We start from the raw sequence: 13,897 nt of genomic DNA, 5'->3' as shown, positions 1-13,897 counted from the left end.
TAATACCCACTGTGCCCATAGTACTCTATATGCAACGAAAGACAATATTAACCAACTCATCATTGAAACTTGGACTCACCTCTCGTTAAAAGCCGGTTTTCTGCCAAACAGAAACCAGTCACAGCCAGCAGCCACAGAGTTGGTCGGTTATCCGACATCCAGCTTCATTGTCCCATTGGATGCTTGTAGAAATAATCTCATGTCCGGAGTACGGAACTGCATTAACTATGTCAAGCTATTTACTTCCTCACTGCCGTCCAATGCTTGATAATTTGATATTGACAACAGGGCCAGCAGTCCACACAACATGCATCAATGACCAATCATCCGACAGAGACAGTCTTCTTCATAACTTATCTTATGCCAAATGAGATATTCCTAGCACATTTTCAGGTTGCCCAGAAACAGCTTAAGTTCGGGAGGGGTATCGATGTGGAACGGCCCGGTCGTCGCCTCCAGCCGCCCAAATATCCCACTGCCCGTGTAGTGCACCTTGTAGTCGATCGAGAGGTCAGGCCTGATCAGCGTCTCGAAATCAGCGTACACCTCGCCCGGGATCCACGTCCCAAACTGCCATCGTCGAGCAATCTCCCACTTGTGACTGTACCACACCTGTATCGTGAACGTAATATGCTCGTTGATCGCCCCGCCGAGCCAGAGCATTATCTTCAGGGTCATAAACGACTGGTAGATGTTCGCTTCCACGACTGTCGCTCCCGCACTCAGATCCGGAAAGATATCTACCTTGGCCCCCTTGTTGATGACGACGTGCGGAATGTTCGGCACGGACTGTCGCAAGTGTACCCCAAACGAATCCGTCTTCTTATTCCAGCAGCACTTGGTCACGTACGAAGTCGGCACCGTCAGCCGCGATTGCCCGTACACGCACATGCCATCAGTGAGCGAAGCGTCCACCTCGCCCTCGTCAACACAGCAGTATTTACTATCGAAGAAGTAATTCGCCGCATGGTACGTCTCTCCCGTCGTAGAGAGCAAGAACACCGATTCCTGAGGCGAATAGCAGCACTTGGACAATGCGGAGTGAAGGTGGATAGTCCCCTCTGCATTTCCGTACATGCACTGGTAGCCATCGGAGCTCTTAGCACTGGGCTCTGTATTGCTTGGACAGTTTATTCCGTCCCCGGAGATCGGAATCACAGGCACTTTATTCACCGCGGATGCTGCCGCGTATCCTGTTAACTGCGGTCCTGCCATCAAATATTGAGTCGGTTTGTCGGTTTTATTCGACGAGTAGGCCGGTGCAAACCCATGGGAGAGCCCCGGAGGGATGTGCGGTGCCGAAGGGCCCGATTTGAAACCGAACACTTGTTCTGATGCCGCAAAGCATACAGCTCCCAGAGCTACCACAGCTGACGCGACTCGGACCATAGCCACTGGGGAGTCGCAGTTCGAATCGGTAGGTTGTTCGTAATCAAAGGAGACTTGGATAAAATTGAGTTCTTGTGCCTGACGATTTTAGAAGAGTTTGAGAAACATGGTCCATCAAGGCAGGGAAACATCCAGCAATTTATAGCTTTGCGAAGACGACCAAAGCTCTCCCCAGTCTAAGGACCATCCGACTCTCCAAGACGGAGACGTCCATTGATACCCAACACAAGGAGGCCCGTGGCATGTCGCTGGCTCCACTGTACATCGAAGTCCGCATCAGACATACTACCCCTTTTGGAAAGGTGCATCACTCTTGTTCGAGGACAATAGTGGCGGGCTGAAGGTAATCGATGGCGCGGCTGACCTGGAGCAGGTCCATGACATCCTAGATATTCTGAAATTGCCGAAGCTGGCATGGGTGGGAGATGCAGCCAACTGCGATGGCCTTATGCAATAAAGTAGTGGAAGAAAACGGCATCTCTTTCGGAATATGAGCGGCCAGTATTGACTTTGCAACGCCTACAAGCGCGCATTTGTGCGGTCTTGTAGGGAGGCCAAACGAGCACAACGCCATATTTAGCAAAGAGGGTGTCCAGCCGTCGACTCATGAACTACCGAATCACGATAGTCAGCTTTAAAATCAACCGGTTCGAATTTAGCCCTATGTCACCTCAAGTCGTGCCATGTTAGTTGGTTAACCTGGTATTCACATCTGAAGCGGCAAATGAGGACTCATCATGAAGTGATGTCAGTGCGTGGACGTCACCTAATCCCTGCCTGTCTGCCAAATGACCTAACAATAATGCAGTCGGGTATTTATTTGCGGGACAGCCGATGCTTCAACTGGCTTTTATTTTTATTTTATTCTTTTTTCTTTTTTTTTCTTTTTTATTTTTTATTTTTTTTTTTGCTTTCAAACCCCCTGTCAGACATACATATGTAGTTTAGTTTACCCCACGGCTCATCAGTGGCGATATTGCGGTTCGCGAAGAGAGGGGCGCCTGCATCACATTCGGCCACCTGCACACTTCGGACAAGAAATTTATCAGATGGGAGAGAGCAGCGTCCGTGAGTAATTCACTTTGATAGCAGTACTGCATCACGAAAGTGGGGCGGGAAGGTATTGAACGAATATGGCCTTTCGGAGCGAGATTGATTGCAGTCGCTGTAGAATATACGGAGAAGTGGTGGTTAGAGTGATTGCGGTGCGACGGGAGAAAGACTGTTCCCATCATTAAAGCAAAGCAAATACATGTGATGGTAGAGCGCAGCAAATTTTTCTGCTTTACTCCGTAGATAGGAAGGGATGAGAGGAATAAAAAATATTAAGGTCGTTGAAAAGTTTCCGATATGTACCTACTTCGGATACTTCAATTGACAAGCGACGGGTTCACTGAACTGCATATTGTTCACATCCAAATCACCTTTTCGACATCAAACTTGTTTTCTGCCTTTTTCTCCGTCGACTCCGATGGAAGTACGTATCCCCGTTGGTTGCTCACAACTCTGACAACTCCCCTGGTAAACTCTGTTGTGTAATGTGTGTGCCCGAAGATCCAATACTTCACGCCCGCCCAGCCTTCATCCGGGAGCGTGTCACTTGCAAACGCGCACGTCCATGGGTTCTGCGCATGCCGCGGACTCGAGGTTCCATCGAAGCACGGGGCATGATGCGTAACGATCAGCATCTGTCTCTGTTCACCCCCTCGCTGTATTTCTTTGACCTGGTCTTTCAGCCAGCCACTATCTTTTTCATGCCCTGAATTGTGAACCTCGACGGACCAGTCCTCTATCCTCCGATAATCCTTAACCTTCGATCTCACAATCTCTTTCACATCGTCAGCCACCCTCGACCAAAGCGTGCACCCCAAAAGCGTGACGTGAGAATCCGGAATGTCGTAGCGCGTTCTGTCAAGAAGGATAAGCCGTCCATCCAGGCTAGGCTCTTTCTCGAGTTCCCTCGCCTTCTCTAGGCCCGCGGCATAGGTCATATCGTAGAACTCATGGTTTCCAAGAACGAGAAACACCCGTTCGAATCGGCACGTCTGCTTCCGAATGAAGTCGAGGTACTCGTCATATTGCGCCAGGCAGCCAACATCGCCTGCAAAAATAAGATTCGGCGCTTTAACGGGAAATTCGAACGAAGAGTACTGCCGGCCAACTTCAAGATGAAGGTCAGATATCACTTGGAAGGCGTGTAACCGTCCTTCTTGGGAGGGTTGAGTTGAGCCCATCGCCAGCGTTCGCCTCGTTCAATTGGGCTGATTTTTCCTTGAGATGAGGGATTCGAAGCCCTTGCAAACTTTTCATTACCCACCTCTGAACCGTCGTTGCAGTTCCCATTAATTGCCGAGATACTATTGCAGGACCCCTGCCACGATGATTCTTCACTCGAGTTTCAGGTTCGACTCGAAGCAGCCACGAGCGGGCCGCCGGCCTCATAAATTATCAACATTTTCAAAGAATCATGTTCCAAAGCAGGTCAGAACATCCTTCGTCAGGGGCATTTTTCAATATTCCGCGTTCGCTTCCGCAATATCCGCGAATCAAATAGGGCTGCGAGTCCATTACTTCGTTAACGAGTGAGTGTTTGATTTTTTTTTTTTTTTTTTTGGGGGGCTGGCCAAGAATACGTACGGCGCCAAAATTGCTCGGCTGCCGGCGTGCCGCTGATCGATCCGCCGGTTCATTGTGGCAAAGGCGCAAACCCTAAGGTAAGTGAAAGCCCCTTAAGTACGGAGTGCTCCGTAGCTAGCTTGCCCCCAGAACGCCTCCCAAACAACGAGGTTCCACCCCCTAACCGCCCTCTGAAGATTCACCCCCAGGCCCCCTAGCCCATCCCTAACCCACCCCCTTAACAATCCCTGGGTACTCTGAAGCACACCAACGGCCCTCTCAGATGTCAGTCACTTAGGTTGAGCGTTTGATACTCATCTGCCAATCTCATGATTTGAAATGTCAATAGGAATTGACGGCTTTAACTCTGTCCAAGTAAATATATAATTAATTCAAAATTCTATATTCCGTATGTATGTACGGAGTAGTCTCCGCATATATAGCCGTGCGAAAGACAGATAAGCTCACTTCATAACATAGAAACAAGAGAGGATAAAGACGAAAGTGTTTTTATGACCGGCAGACGAATGGCGTTCGTCTGGCACCGAAAACTTCCAAGCAACGCCTGTAACCCCCAAGTAAACCGAGTGCCAAGGGAGATCTAGAAACTGAACAGCCCGCTCCTCCTCTTCCCTAGAGGGTATACGACCAACGCCGCCAGAAACAACCCAACAGTAATTGCAATGCTAACCTGCACCATCCCATACGCCAAGTCAAACACCACATTCCCATACATCTTGTTCGCCCCCAGCAACTGCGGCAGTCCCTTGCTCGTCTCAGTTAAATTCACTGGCAGGATAGGATCGAGCGAATTCTTATCCGCGTTATGCGTGGCCGTCTTGTTGCGGTTTATTTCATTCGCAAAAGCCAGGCTGGACAGGAGCGAACCACTCGAGGCCAAGCCCGACGGCACCTGAACGAATATCGCCGGTAATATCGCGGCGGCAGCGAGCCCATGTCGCAAACGACTATACAGGTTTCCCATAACGCCGATGACAAAGGCCCCTAGGACGCTCGCGATCTGCGTATTATTCGCAAACCGTTTAACGGAGAAGAAATTGACGACGTATCCGGCAAACGAGATGATGATCATGACCGGAGCCTGTTTCCATTTCGCCTGATTGATCATGACCAAACAAAGTGTGAAAAGGATAACAGATGGAAACTTTCGTGCGTATTCGTTTATATTGCCGAAGCGGGCTGCGCCACGACAGGCGTATGCAGAAGTTGCATATGGATCCATGCTTCCATAAAAGGACGTACCCAGCATCATTCCGAATCCCAGCACCAGCGAGTAAATGATGGAGTATACCAGCCGCACTGAGCCTGCGAGCATGTTCCGAGACTGGAGCTCCAAGCTGCTGCAGAGCACCATGTATCCTGGAAGAATAAGCGCAATGGAAGATTGAGCGAGGGCTGGGAAACAAAACAGGCGGCGGGATTCACCCGAATCAGCCCGAATGCTTCCGAATGCACGGGCGAGGAAAGACGTCACCATAGCAGCGGTGAGTTCAAAGACATTAGAATACAACGGGGAGCGGGGGACAACAAGGTATTTCAGTGCACCAAGAATGCATCCCAAGAGGAAGGCTATCGGCATATCCAAGGCGCCGGCTTCGAAGGCGAAAGGTCCCACACAGGCAGATGCACAGCCATAGAAGAAGATGAGCCACCATTTATTATATTTGTCCTTCCGGCGGTTGATTTCGTCTAATGTTTGTATGGCTTCCTCGACCCCGATAACATCATGCACCACTTCCTTGTATATTTCGTGTACATCGGCCAGTCGTCCCAGATCGAGTCCTGGGGGGTACTTCAACAGCTTCAACTCGGTGGTGTGCGTCGCAGAGTCGCCGAAAGAAAAGAACATACACCCAGGGACGTACAAGAACTGAGCATCGATCTCCAAGACTCTTGCCGTCATGCACATATACTCCTCGAGTCGATGGGTCGGGGCACCGTACTTCATAAGCGCCTGGCAGAGTTTCATCAGATACCGTTGGCGTGAGATAGTCTCCGCGATATGCACCGAAATACGAATTTCATCTTCAAGGCGGGGACGAGGGAGGAGTTTCTTTGCCGCAGAGGCAAGCATGCTACTACTCCTGGAGTGTTTGAGCCCATGGTCCACCGAAGAACGACGGGATTGTGCGTCCGGTAGCAGCGTGCTGAGCGAACTCGAGGATAAATTTTTCGACTTGTCGTACCATTTGCTCTTTGTGCGCGGCGTGCTAGGTATAGAAATGGATTGCTGAGGAGAATGGTGCAACGGCAGGCTCGACGACGAAAGTTGTTGACTCTCCTCTCGTCCTTCTTGCTCGCCATTATGGTAAAGCTTGAGTAGATTGAACAATATGCTACCGCGATAATGCGACCGTGGCTCCACGTAGTTGTTCGGATCCCTTTCTCCGTAAGGAGTGACTTGGCCTGAGGGGAGATCGATAGGGCGGTTGTGAGTCAAAGGGTCCAAACGATGCCTACTCAATCTTCGAACTATATTGTGGGCTTCAGTAATGCTAGACGGGGATGAGTTCATTGGGTGTGTCGGTTCATCCAAGCTATCATCCTTTTCGTTGAGATCAACTGGGATAAATGCGTCACCGCTTCCTCCACCGTCATCCTTAGATTTCATGGGACGGGCTTTCCGAGCAAACGACGGCATGCGTAATCTCGAAGCTAGTTTCTGCGCTCTCTCATAAGCGGAATGCAGTTCCCTGCTTTTTCGTTGTTCCGAACTGGTCTGCCGTAGAGGTTCTTCGTCAACGTCGGAAGGAAACCCGGTCAATCGTCGCTCGAATTTCCGTTGCACATTATGATCCTCAGCAGATTCTCCGTTGTAAGTTGGTGTATCAAAGGACAGATGGACGGCAGGTGGTATTTGGGGAGCTCGTGGCCTGCAGTCCTCTGCGCTATCTGGTAGGATATCTTGCGGATTCTCTGATGCATCCCCAACGGGATTCGTCCACCGCAACTCTTTGCCCTCTGGCCTGCCATTTCTAGTAATGTTATCACGCCTCAAGGCTGGCCGCGATGGAGCCATATGGATCCCGGAAGGGCTTGGTGTTCGTGAACTCCGGCAGCTGGCAGGAGTCGGCAGAAGGGCCTCAGTGCTCACTGCGAAGTACAGATTTTCTTCCTCCATAGTACGACAAAGAGCAATTCGTGCCCACTCGGCTACGCGGAGGTCCCGGAAACTCCCTCAATGGGAGTAAAGGTGACAACACCCTAAAGGATTTCCGTGGATGTCTCGCCTCACCACATTGATCCTCCAACAGGATTTTTTTTCACCAGGACTGGAGCAGACAGGCTGCAACTACCACGGATCTTTCAAGCGTTTGTCGGGGTCCGGGATTGGGAAAAAGCAAGCAAACCACTACTCGAAATGGCGTGAAACACCGGTTCAATACAAGATTTGGTCGAAGATCTCTTGTCAAATTCCTTCTTCCAAGGGCAAAATTGACAAGGGTCCAATGCGTTCGATAGCAAACGCTCGACGGGTAGTCAGCTAGGATTAAGCAAGAGAAATAAAATAAAATAACGAGATCAAATCAAACAAAATGTGCTCTAGTTAGCTGGTTAGTTAGCTGTGTTTATATTCCCATAAGAAAAAAAAAACATGAAAGGAATTAAGTATGAGGGGCAATTTTTGAGAGGATGACAGCGGCTAAGTAATAAGATACGACGACAGAAAAAAATGAAGAGCAAAGTATGTGAATCATCCCTCGGCCGACTTGATATCGGTATTCGAGACAAAAGGGTCCAGCTGGGAGGCGAAGATAAGGCCTAGAATTCCTCAAGACAGGCTTTTTTTTGCGCGGTCTAGGTTAAAGCGTGGCTCTCCCATGGACAGTATTGGGCGTAGGGTAACTATGACCTAGCCCTAGCCAGCGACTTGGTCTAGAGAGTGTGCTTGAGACCAATTTCTCCATTGCGCGTTGGAGGGGGGTTGTGTCTGGACGATGCGGAATCAGAGCTCTCGAGGGAGATACATAGAAAATCGATATCAACCAACCAGGAAACTCGTGGAGTGGCGGGTGATGTCTGGCATGGCAAGCCGGTTGACTGGTTAACCTGGTTACATCATTCCATCCACAAAGCATTGCCGGCTTATCAAAACCTTATGGGATCTCGATCAGTCATCCCAAGGAGGTCTGGAGGAACACACAGGCAGACCCGCTGGAGGAGACAGCTGGCTTATCGAATAGCAGCAAGACCCAAAAAGAGCACCGCGCCATCATCCACCGATCACGCAGGCGGGAGTTCTGGGGCCCGTTACTCCGTACTCTGCTCTCGAAACAAAGCTCTCCCCACAGGCAGCGTGGCCACAAGGAGGTCCCCGTGCTATTTTCGGCAGCATTTTCTGTCAGGCCACGACAGAAAACTTTGGAGGAGGGGGCATGATATCAGACTCGCCTGCTCTGAGCACGAAATCACCAGTTTATCTCCGTACTGCAGAATTTTCAGGTCTGGAAGCAGTTCTCAGAACCCCCGGCCGTGGGTACCGCTATCTCGGCGAAAAAATCCATGATGGGTGACGTTGAAGAGCTTGCCACGGCCCGGCTGACTGGCCAACCAGCACAATCAACCAAACTTATGGCGCAAGGAAGTTAACTCGTTAGTTTGTTAGTTTAGTGTGTTCGATTTTGATCTTCAGACTTCCGCCATCAATGTTTCGACGAATGGCTTTTTTCTCCGCCCTCTTTTTGACCGTTTGATGTTCCAGAACCCGCACGAAGGCGCCTGGAAACCATTTACATTCTTATCCTTAGAGTTCCTCTTCCACTCCCCCCCTTTTTTTTTCTCTCTGTTTGTAATGTAGCATCTGCATGTAGCCGCCTTTTTCTCTTCCTGGCTAACCCAGAAGCTCCAATAAATTAATCCAGGCGTTGACTCCACTGGGGATCAGAATGTGAGCAGGCTGGATGGCAAACGTGTTGCAGTAAACTATCTATTCCACATCTTGCTCGCCAGCGAGCCAAGAAAGGGCTGAAGAAATTATTTAAAGCAAACATGTCTCAAGCCTGGAAATCTTAATACAAAGAAACAGACACATTATTGATGGGCTTCCTGCCATCACTAAAAGCCACAAAGTCATCCACCAGCCTGTTCTCTGCTGTCTAGACTGGCCTTTCAGGCACATTCAAAATCCACCACCCTTTTCTCCGCAACAAGGTACTGCCACCACATACCAGCTTTGAACTCAGAAAATAAGGGCACGGGGAAACAAGCTAGACTAGGGTGAACAGGGAACTCAAATCAAAGCCACACCAAAAGAAGCATAATGGTTATCAGTTTCATTTCCAATTTTTGCTAAGCACCATCCAAGTAGCAAGCAGTAATCACGGCCGTTAAACTCAATCTCAAGCCTGTGAGAGTAAGATACACCAGGTGAAGGTGAAACAAGGTGAGGGGAAAAAAAAAAGAAAGAGAAAAAGAGCAAATAAAAAAGGGAAGTTGTTCCCAGAGAATTGAATTCAGCACAGTTTGTCTTGTCTCTTTTCATTCAAAAGAAAAGGTATCAAAGGTTCACAGGGTCATCCATCGTGTGAGCAAACAGATCAGATCACAAAAATTGTAAGCAAAATGAAAAAAAAAGAGAAAAAACAAAAAAAAAAAAAAATCCAACCAAAAACAAGAAGCCATTTACTGTTGCCATATTCTTTACTGTTCATGAACCACATTCTTGACCATTTGTCAGCCTCCAACCCCTTACATCAGGGGGGTCTTGCGCTTCTCTGCACTCGAGAGCAGAAACATCGGCATCTTGCGTCGCTCAGGGAGCTGAGTAGCTGCCGGCGGATGACGAGCTACTATCTCAGCAGCAGTGGGAGAAGCCATGCGGCCCTCACCAAACTTGCCACCAGTTGGTGAAAGCCTCCCAACGGAGTTGCGAGGGGACGACTCTCTTTCTCTTCTTTCCGACCCGATTGCTCCCCGTAAGTTTTCAACGCTTGAGTGGCTCGAGGGATTCATACTCCCTTCGTCGCCTGGGTAAGGGGAGAAATTGAATTCAACATCGCTGGATGGGGTGACGCTTCCAGCGGTGCTACTGTTACCGCTGCGGCGTTCCATTCCAGCGCGAACGAGATTGTGGACGGCGCGACGACGCTGGCGGGTAACAAAGTTCTTGCTACCTTCATGCTTGGCAGTGGGTTTCGCGACGAGTTCCTCCAGCGATGGTGGGCCTCGGGGTTGGCGAAGCGGATGCTCTCCAGCGCGCCCCTGTCCGGGACCAAAGGTGCCAGTTGCCGGAGTGGGCGGGAAGTTCGCCAGCTTTGGCGTCGAGTTTCTCCCCAGGTCAAGCCCGGTCTTTACCGACACAGAAGGAATCTTCCTGTGAAGACGTTTGTTCGAAATGTGCTGCTGCAACGGAGAAGCCTGACGGGTTGGAGATGGGACTCTTGTTGGGCTGTTTGAAGACTGAGTACGAACCGGAGAGGGCCTCTGTTCAGGGGGGGATGGGATGTCGCTCCGGAAGCCTTGGGCAGATGGGGCAGGTGATTGAAAATGCTCTTGATAAGTGGCGGATTGCGGCTCTTCCTGGGCGTTATTGTCCACGAGGTAGCTGTGTTGTCCAGTCATGGGGTTGTACACAGAGAACATCCCCGGTTTGCCGGGAACAGGGTTGACGACGGGCTGCATACCATGCTGGGCCTGCTGCTGGTAAAAGCTCATTCCGGGGAGGCCAGGGGTCAAAACATGCTGAGAGTTAAGAGGCGACCCAAGATTCAACGCTTGAAACTGCTGAGCCGCGGCAGTGACGGTGGCAAGCTGTTGTTGCAAACGCTGCTGTTGTGCCGCCAGGAACAGATTAGTCTGGACGAGTTCATTGTACAGGCTCTCGTCGATGGGTTCTCCTGACTCCAAGATCTGGTCCAGAGCTGGTGGAGCGAGAACGTGTTCCGGAAGGGAATACATCTGGGCACTCATGCCGAGGTTTGACCCGTTGTTATGGGAGAATGTGGTGCCAGTCGCGGAATGGGGGATTCCTCCAACGTAGGATGCCTGAGAAGCGCCATACGCCGAAGTATCCAGCCCCAAGTGATTCGGCCGTTGCTGCAACAGAGGTGCAGTGGTCGGGGTCGATGGCTGTTTCGGGGCAGTCCTCAAGCCAGCAAGGAGATGAGAGCGACTAGTGCGGGGTGTTGGGAGGGCCTGAGACTCATCTCCAGTCCCAAACCTAGAAGGATGGGGGACACTGAGACGTTTTATATGCGAACCTTTTCCACGGGAAGCGAAGCCAGAGCCCGGAACGCCGAGGGAGCCACCGTTGACAGACGCGTTGAAAGTCATTTGAGCTAGACCACCAGTGTCCATACTCTTAATCGTTGGAACGGGAGATTCGAATATTTTGCTTTTTTCTTGGGGTTGAGGGGGTTTCGGTATATGCAAAGGGTGCCAACAAATTCACAACCGTGTAAATGATATGGCGAGAGATGGAAATCGTAACCGGCGGGTATATTAGATAGGAGGATTAAGGCCGTCGAGGGTCTCGACGGGGGAAATGCGTTGTATATTCACGGATTATCGCAGCAACAAGGAAATGGAGGATCGAATTAAGCGATTAACAAAGCGCAATGCACTTGTGGGGGGGTGTTATGGTACAACTAAGCGGCGAGGCCTCGGGCGTCGAAGAAAATTTCGTAAGGTGAGGACCGCGAGAATCCTGACTGTCCAACTGTCTATTTGGTTTTTTTTTTAATTTTTGCTGTTAGTGAAAAGAAGACCTGGGGGGGCCAAGTAATAACGACGTCAGGTTGTCAACTTACCAAAACTTCACGTCACAGCGAGAACAAGAAAAAAAAAATTAATAAAAAAAAAATGAATGTACAGCGGAACGGAATATAAAGATGTCGGGACGCGATTTGCAAGTCGTTTTTCGAGAAGAGCGATAAGACGAATCTTGCATCCAAAGCCAGATAAAAGATTTTTGTTTTTGTCCTTCTGGCGAGAATTCAAATACGATGCGCGCGACTAATTTCGAGGGAAGAGAGAGAGGTTGCACGGCAATCTCACGGGAGAGCACAGCGGTCGAGGCACAGCTACTGAGGGAAAAACGGAAAAAAAAAAAAAAAATAAAACTAAAAGGATAAAAGACAAGAGGACAGAAGGAGAGCGGATATCACGACGGATCGAACGAGACAGTGAGAGATAGAGAGAGAGAGAGAGAGAGATAAAATGATAGAAACAATTTTCAAGAGGCAAGGAGACCGTAGAAAGCGAGATCGGAGTCGTTCGAACGCAGTGGCTGGAAAAGGTCGGGATTGAAGGCGGCAAAACAACCCCAAGGATTAGGGTTAGGTTGGGTTTCAAGAGACCCTTTTTTTTCCTTTTTTTTTTTTTTTTTTTGCCTTTTTTCGACGAAGTTGACAAGACGGACAGGACCCGAGCAACGAAAATTATCCAATCACGAGGACGAGCTCCAGGTGGGAGAAAGGGAGAAAAAAAAACTGGTTTTGATGGTTGATTGATCTTTGTCTCTTTCTTTCTTTCTTTCCTTCCTTTTCTTTTTTTTTTCTTTTTTTCTTTTTTTTTCTTTTTCTTCGGAAGGGGAAGACAGATGGATGTTATTTGCTTTGAGGAAAACGGGAGTGGCTCTGGGAGAGGCGGCAGGGGGAGGTCAAAGAACGGGTTGCGCGACAGAACACGGCGGCAAGGCTCGTCGGCTGGAACTTTTTGACGGGGAGAGGTGAGTTTTCTAAAAGCCAGGAGAAAGAAAAGAAAAATAAAAAAGAAATAAATAAATAAATAAAAAAGTAAAGAGAGCAAGGAGGGAAGTGATCGAAGCCAGCAGCGAAAAGGTAACAGGAGATGGGGGGCGGAGGAAGACAAAAAAGGGGGGAAAAAGAGGAGATGGAGTGAGGAAGAGAGAGAGAGAGTGTGTGAGAGTGAGTGGGTGAGGAAGATGCAGAAGAAGAAAAAAGAGAGAGAGAGAGAGAGAAGAACAGATCGTATGGAGAAAGAGGGGAAACGCCGGACGATGTGGCAGGTGAGGTCCGGGGGGGCGGGCGGCGGCCACTCGCTGCGGATGGGCCGAAGGGACACTTCTCTCTCTTACACACAACACACAACACACACTCCTCCCTCTCTCACTCTCACTCTCTCGCTCACACACACAAAACAGAGAGGGTGTGGGCCTCGACTTGCATCCTCTTAGGCGGAAAAATGGAAGCAGGGCAGAAAAAAGAAAGGAAAGCAAATGAAAAGGGGTGCTGGCCAATCAGCATCGCCGATCGACTGGCTGACCGCCTGGCGTGGGGGGCGGCCCTGCGCGGTGATTGGCTGCGAGGAGTCGCCTGCCCCCAAAAACAGACTAGCACGGTCCTTGCGCTATTCCCGATCTGGATACGCCCGACGCGATCGCATGTCTTTGCTGGACCAATCACGCTCCGTGAAACAACCCGCGCCTGCCCTGCAGAAACGCGGCGATGACTCAGCACAGATGTTGCTCTGCTTGTTCTGCTGTTTCTCAATCCGTCCCGCCCCCAAAAAAAAGCGACAGGCGCGAAAAAGCAAGCCACCGATGATGATTTCAAGCCCCCCCTTCGAGACCACGCACTTCCAGCGGCCCGCCCCCTTAAAACTCGATTCTTCTGGTACTCCTCGGGAGACGCCACCTGCCACATCCGTTGCAATCCTCTTAGTTACCTTGATAGTGTGCTTGCCTTTGTTTTTATTTAAAAAAAAAAAAAAAAAAAAAAAAAAAAAAAGGATAAGACCTAAAAACACAAAAAAAGAAAAAAAGGAGGATAAGACCGGGCTTCTCTTCCCGCATAACTACATAGGTGATGCACTGATGCAGAGTAACTTCCTTGGTTGTCTGACAATATATTCAGGGCTGAGACAAGCCTTTTAAAAAGAGTTGCTCCATAAATAACATTATTTACACACA

The 13,897-nt window shown here is 49.7% G+C and overlaps 5 protein-coding genes across 5 annotated transcripts; all 5 read right to left on the bottom strand.

Annotated features, from left to right (window-relative positions):
• Positions 1-68: 68 nt before the first annotated feature.
• On the bottom strand, positions 69-2,015 carry CIMG_00070 (uncharacterized protein). The gene has a single exon (XM_001246298.2). It carries the CDS (start codon positions 1,387-1,389, stop codon positions 379-381), a length of 1,011 nt encoding a protein of 336 aa, XP_001246299.2. The 5' UTR covers positions 1,390-2,015; the 3' UTR covers positions 69-378.
• A 681-nt stretch (positions 2,016-2,696) lies between these two features.
• Positions 2,697-3,937, bottom strand: CIMG_10462 (uncharacterized protein). The gene has a single exon (XM_012358786.1). It carries the CDS (start codon positions 3,621-3,623, stop codon positions 2,799-2,801), a length of 825 nt encoding a protein of 274 aa, XP_012214209.1. The 5' UTR covers positions 3,624-3,937; the 3' UTR covers positions 2,697-2,798.
• A 433-nt stretch (positions 3,938-4,370) lies between these two features.
• On the bottom strand, positions 4,371-7,610 carry CIMG_10463 (uncharacterized protein). The gene has a single exon (XM_012358787.1). The coding sequence runs from the start codon at positions 7,145-7,147 to the stop codon at positions 4,607-4,609; it is 2,541 nt and encodes an 846-aa protein (XP_012214210.1). The 5' UTR covers positions 7,148-7,610; the 3' UTR covers positions 4,371-4,606.
• Positions 7,611-9,282: 1,672 nt separating this feature from the next.
• CIMG_00073 (uncharacterized protein) lies at positions 9,283-11,618 on the bottom strand. The gene has a single exon (XM_001246301.2). The coding sequence runs from the start codon at positions 11,320-11,322 to the stop codon at positions 9,715-9,717; it is 1,608 nt and encodes a 535-aa protein (XP_001246302.2). The 5' UTR covers positions 11,323-11,618; the 3' UTR covers positions 9,283-9,714.
• On the bottom strand, positions 11,361-13,858 carry CIMG_12906 (uncharacterized protein). The gene is made up of 3 exons (XM_004445936.1): positions 13,762-13,858; positions 11,775-13,724; positions 11,361-11,687 (listed from the first exon to the last, which is right to left on the bottom strand). The coding sequence occupies exon 2, from the start codon at positions 13,629-13,631 to the stop codon at positions 13,113-13,115; it is 519 nt and encodes a 172-aa protein (XP_004445993.1). The 5' UTR covers positions 13,632-13,724; positions 13,762-13,858; the 3' UTR covers positions 11,361-11,687; positions 11,775-13,112.
• Positions 13,859-13,897: the final 39 nt, after the last annotated feature.

This window comes from Coccidioides immitis (assembly GCF_000149335.2).
Source record: "Coccidioides immitis RS genomic scaffold supercont3.1, whole genome shotgun sequence".
NCBI classification, from domain to species: domain Eukaryota; kingdom Fungi; phylum Ascomycota; class Eurotiomycetes; order Onygenales; family Onygenaceae; genus Coccidioides; species Coccidioides immitis.
Note: the sequence above shows the minus strand (reverse complement) of the source record. Positions and strands in the feature narration are given on the sequence as shown.

Bases quoted from the DNA above. Each gene is read 5' to 3' on its own strand.
- CIMG_00070 (XM_001246298.2), bottom strand. From the start codon at position 1,389: ATGGTCCGAGTCGCGTCAGCTGTGGTAGCTCTGGGAGCTGTATGCTTT.
- CIMG_12906 (XM_004445936.1), bottom strand. From the start codon at position 13,631: ATGTGGCAGGTGGCGTCTCCCGAGGAGTACCAGAAGAATCGAGTTTTA.
- CIMG_10463 (XM_012358787.1), bottom strand. From the start codon at position 7,147: ATGGAGGAAGAAAATCTGTACTTCGCAGTGAGCACTGAGGCCCTTCTG.
- CIMG_00073 (XM_001246301.2), bottom strand. From the start codon at position 11,322: ATGGACACTGGTGGTCTAGCTCAAATGACTTTCAACGCGTCTGTCAAC.
- CIMG_10462 (XM_012358786.1), bottom strand. From the start codon at position 3,623: ATGGGCTCAACTCAACCCTCCCAAGAAGGACGGTTACACGCCTTCCAA.